General features: G+C 58.2%; 1 protein-coding gene across 1 annotated transcript; it reads left to right on the forward strand.

The window, feature by feature from the left end:
* Positions 1–2,090: 2,090 nt before the first annotated feature.
* On the forward strand, positions 2,091–3,620 carry FOXD1 (forkhead box D1). The gene is given in 7 exon segments (XM_048932115.1): positions 2,091–2,141; positions 2,143–2,472; positions 2,474–2,746; positions 2,748–2,804; positions 2,806–3,138; positions 3,141–3,263; positions 3,265–3,620. Coding segments are annotated over 7 exon segments (1,308 nt in total). The 3' UTR covers positions 3,406–3,620.
* Positions 3,621–4,841: the final 1,221 nt, after the last annotated feature.

A 4,841-nucleotide genomic window follows, 5' to 3' on the forward strand; every position in this document is an offset into this window, starting at 1 on the left:
ATATTTGTCAACACTTCATCGCCTCTCTTGAAAGTTCTTTTCCTTCCTTTTTTTTTTTTTTTTAAACTTTCTTTTCCTTTCCTCTCTCAAAACTTCTGATGGCATTCTCCTGCCTCCTGCTTACTAGTGAACAAAATGCAAATAGGATTATTCGGAAATTGTAGAAAGGATTACGCTGTAAATCCACGAAACTGAGTTGAAACAGGGTGGTTTTAAGCTTTGAATTAGAACAATATGCAGACAACGCACTGGAGGAAAATGGTGCGTTTGAGCCGCTCGAGAAGTGAGAAGCGAGGACGCAAACACTCGCCCGAACATCTCTTTTGGAGCACGGAATGGGTCTCGCGCTGCTTCGACGCTAATCGGATTTCAGCCTTGGGTCGTTCTGGCGCAGCTGGGGCTGCTGTGCAATTTTTGAGGCGTTTCTGTGACTTTTTTCCTTGCGAGTCTTTGCGTAAAGGGCATCTGCTCTTCTGCTGCCCTCGTATCGTCTATCACCTGAAACAGGGAACGAGGGACTTAATTAGGGGGCAATCCTTTGTGTCACTTTCTTTGGGTTGCTCCTGCTCTCAAAGCAGAAGTGGCATTTTAAAGGCCCGGTGAACTGCTTTCCTTTCCAGGAGAAAGGGGTATAACTAATTCTCTGTTAATGTTTCCCATAATGGAGGGATCTGCTTCCCTGCCCATAAAAAACAACAGCCCCACGAATAAACCATGAGATGAGTGTTGCGCTTTGGAAGCGATTCTTCGAGAGGTCGACATCCAGACATACTTGACTTCATTCTTAAATGAATTAAACTCTAGAGGAGGAGAAGCGGGGACAGAAGCTTCAGAAACCATCCCACGGACAGAACTCTTCATCTGAAGTTTATTAGCTCACTGCCTCTCTCACTTAGCGGTTGGGGAGGGGGCTTTGGGTGGAAAACTTTATTTTAGAGGGCTTTGAAATATGTCACACAGAACCACGGGATATTTGAGGTGGGAAGGGACCGCTTGGGATCGCACTGCGCAGGGTCGCACCCAGGCGTGTTTGGAGTACGTCCGTAGAAGGAGACCCCCCAACCCCTCCGGTCAGCTCCTCTCGGTCGTTCCCCTCCCCGAGCTGCGGCGCAGCCCCCTTCCAGAGGCCGTCCCCTGGCAGCGGGGATCTCCTGCGGCGCCCACGCGGGTCTCTGGGAAGGGGAATCCCGTAGAGAAGACGCTTTTCCCCCTTCCCGCAGGCAGCAGGGCGCGGTCCCGGGGCAGAGCAGTGAGATTCAGAGATCCCGGCACTGTCCTCGCAAAGATGCTTCAGCGCTCTGGGACAGACTCACTTTTTTTCCCTTTCTTTCTCGGAGTTCGTCCCTCCTCCCGCGCTGTGGACAGGCCCCTCCTCCCACGCCCCCCACCCCGAGGAGGGCACGGCACCGCAGCTCGCCCCGCCGCGCACTGACGCCGAGAGCCATGTGATGGCCCCCTCGCTATAAGGCGGGGTGGAAGGCCGCCCTCTTTGGGACTCGGCCCCGGCCTCCGCACCGTCTCTCCTAATGAGCCGGCGAGCCGCCCCCTCCGCCCGCCCTCTTCTCTCTTCCTCCCTCCCTCCTTCCCCTCCCTCTCCTCCTCCCAGGACTAGGCGCGCTCCCTCTGCCCCGCATCCATTAATGTCTGGGGGCTGAGGTGAGGAGAAAGAAAGAAGAGGGAACGGGCTCCCAGGCGCGGCGGCACGGCCCCCCCACTCCCAAACCCCAGCCCCAAACAAAAGCAAAAGACCAAAAAAAAAAAAAAGAAAAAAAAAAAAGAAAAAAAAAAAAAAAGAGGGGGGAGGGGAGAGAGAGAAAAAAAAAAAAAAAAAAAGAAAGAAAAAAAAAAAGGGGGAGAAAAATCTTGAAAAAAGCAGCAAAAAAAATACGCCAAACCATAAGGCACCGCCGCCTCCGAGCGGGCGGCAGCAGCGCTCTCGCAGCGCGGCGGCGCTGGGGCCCGGCCCTCGTGCCCGCGGCGGCGGCGGGGCGGCTCTCGGCGGAGCGCCGCGGGGGCCCGCGGGGAGAGCGGCCGCCCGCCCGCCGCGCCGCGCCGCCCGCCGCCGATGCGCCTGTCCCCGCCGCCTCGCCATGACCCTGAGCTCGGAGATGTCCGAGGCGTCGGCGCTGGCTGAGGAGACCCGACATCGATGTGGTGGGCGAGGAGGACGACGAGGAGGACGAGGAGGAGCCGCAGCCCCGCCGCCGCCGCCGCCGCTCCTACGCCGAGGACGAGGACGAGGACGAGGAGGAGGAGGAGGAAGATGCGGGCGACCTTCACGACGACGCCCTGCTGCCGCGGTCGCCCGTGCGCGCGGGCGGCGGCGGCGGCGGCGGCGGCGGCGGCGGGGCGGGCGGCGGGGACGGCCCCGGCGGCTCGCGGCCCCCCTCCCGGGGCGGCCCGCAGAAGGCGGCGGCGGCGGGCGGCGGCGGGTCGGGCGGCGGAGGCGGCGGCGGCGGCGGCGGCGGGGGCGGGAGGCGGCGGCGGCGGCGGCGGCAAGAACAGCCTGGTGAAGCCGCCCTACTCCTACATCGCGCTCATCACCATGGCCATCCTGCAGAGCCCCAAGAAGCGGCTGACGCTGAGCGAGATCTGCGAGTTCATCAGCGGGCGCTTCCCCTACTACCGAGAGAAGTTCCCTGCCTGGCAGAACAGCATCCGCCACAACCTCTCCCTCAACGACTGCTTCGTGAAAATCCCCCGGGAGCCCGGCAACCCGGGCAAGGGCAACTACTGGACGCTGGACCCCCGAGTCCGCCGACATGTTCGACAACGGGAGTTTCCTGCGCCGCCGAAAGCGCTTCACAGCGGCAGCAACTCCCGGCCCCGGAGCTGCTGCTGCGCGCCGTGGACCCCGCCGCCTTCCTCCCGCAGCCCCCGCCCCAGCCCCCGCAGCAGCCGCCCTGCGCCTACGGACCGTACGGCTGCGGCTACGGCCTCCAGCTGCAGCCCTACCACCCCCACTCCGCCCTCTTCGCCTTCCACCACCCCTCCCCGCCGCCCCGGCAGCCCCCCGCCGCCCCCGCCGGCGCCCCCGCCGCGGCGCTGCCCCCCGCCGCCGCCGCCGCTGCTCCGCCGGGCCCCTTGCTGCCGGCGGCGGAGCTGGCACGGACGCCCTTCGGCTACGCGCACCCCGCTGGGGCCCGGCGCTGGCGGCCTCGCTGCACGCCGCCAAGCCCGGCAGCGGCGCGGCGGTGGCTCGCTCGCCCTTCTCCATCGAGAGCATCATCGGGGGGGGGGCCGGCCCCGGCCTGGGTGCCGGCCCCCGCTCCCGGTGCGGGCAGCAGCTGCGCCTCGCAGTCGGGCGCAGCGCCGGGGCTGTCCCGCTCGCTGGGGAGCGGCCTGGCACCCGCCGCCGCGCTGCCCGCCGCGCCCGGCCTGGCGGCCCGCATCTCTAACTGTTAAGGGGTTCGGAGTCTTTCCGAAGGTAGGATTTGGGCTCTTTTTATTCGCCGCTCGGATGCCCGGCGGGACGCACGGAGGAGCGGCTTTGCGCGGGATTTGCGCGGGATTTGCGCGCGGTTTGCGCGTTGGGGATATATGAGGCCGTTCTCTGTGGCCGGCGGGTTGCCCGGGACCGGTCCGATGCACAGCCAGGTCGGTGTGCTGTACGGGCGAGCGGTCACGCTGTTGGAAAGTTACTCGTTACTCCTTAAAAAAAAAAAAAAAAAGAAAAAAAAAAGAAAAAGAAAAAAGAAAAAGAAAGAAAGAAAGAGAAAGAAAAACAAGGTAATAATAATAAATAACGTCTCTAAACCGTCAAAGTTCAGAGATTCTCAGGTCTAGGAGCTTAAAAACAGTGATTTACAGGAACAGAGAAGGCTTGAGGGAGGACAGCAAAGCAATACTTTTTCATTTTAGTACACTTGTCTCATGTACTTTTATAAAAGAAAAGAAAAGATTAACATGTTTACACAGAAGAAAATCAAGATTATCATTTCTTATTTTAACCTGTGTTTTGTATTATAATAGGCTTACGGAGTTTTTATTTTGTACTTTATGCTTATTCTTTACAAGGAATATTGTTAAAAATTACTGGCAAGTATTATTGTACCATTTTAATGTAAAATTTTTACACATTTTCCAAAATAAAATTTTTAATTTCAAAATAATAACAATAATAACAATAATAATTGGAGAACTAAAGCAAAAGACCAAAGGAGCCCTGCCAGGCAATTTGCTGCAAACCCTTTCCTCCACAGTACTTCTCCCGTCCCCGGGGCATCTCTTTCCCTGTCTCTGTGCAGAGACATCTTGGTGTTTTTCCTGGGGAAATATCGCAGGGCTCAAATGATTTTTAGTTTGGTATTTCTTACAGCTGGATCTGACCGCGGAGAAGAGGGTCTAAGTACGATCTTCACAGACCCACCGGCGGTCCCAGCAGAGAGTTGGGGGCGGGAGGGGACGGGGGGGGAGGGGAGAGAGAAATAAATAAATGAAGGGATGCAGTAATAGAGATCCGGGACAAAAGAGGGAATAAATAGGAGCAGGTCTCTCTCAGGGAACGAAGCCCACTCCGCACAGCGCCAAGCGGAGCGCTGATCAAAAAGACAGTTCGAAACTATTTTACACTTCGGGGTGAATTCTAAAGGAGAACGGCATCGGGTCTGGGCCTCCCGGAGGCCCAAAGGAAAATAGTAATGAGGGGCACGCACAGAGCTTCCGAGATTTGTCAGAGCCTCTTACATTTCTGTGACGATAATGCTGACATGTGTTTCTACTTTTCGATTCATATAATACAAAATGAGCGCGGGGACAGGGCTGAGTGATGAGCTGATTGAATGCGTGAGCCACTGAGACGGGGATGAGGGGGTGTTCAGAGCGAGCCGCGTAGCGAGCTG

This window comes from Lagopus muta, chromosome Z (genome assembly GCF_023343835.1).
Source record: "Lagopus muta isolate bLagMut1 chromosome Z, bLagMut1 primary, whole genome shotgun sequence".
Classification (NCBI taxonomy): Eukaryota; Metazoa; Chordata; class Aves; order Galliformes; family Phasianidae; genus Lagopus; species Lagopus muta.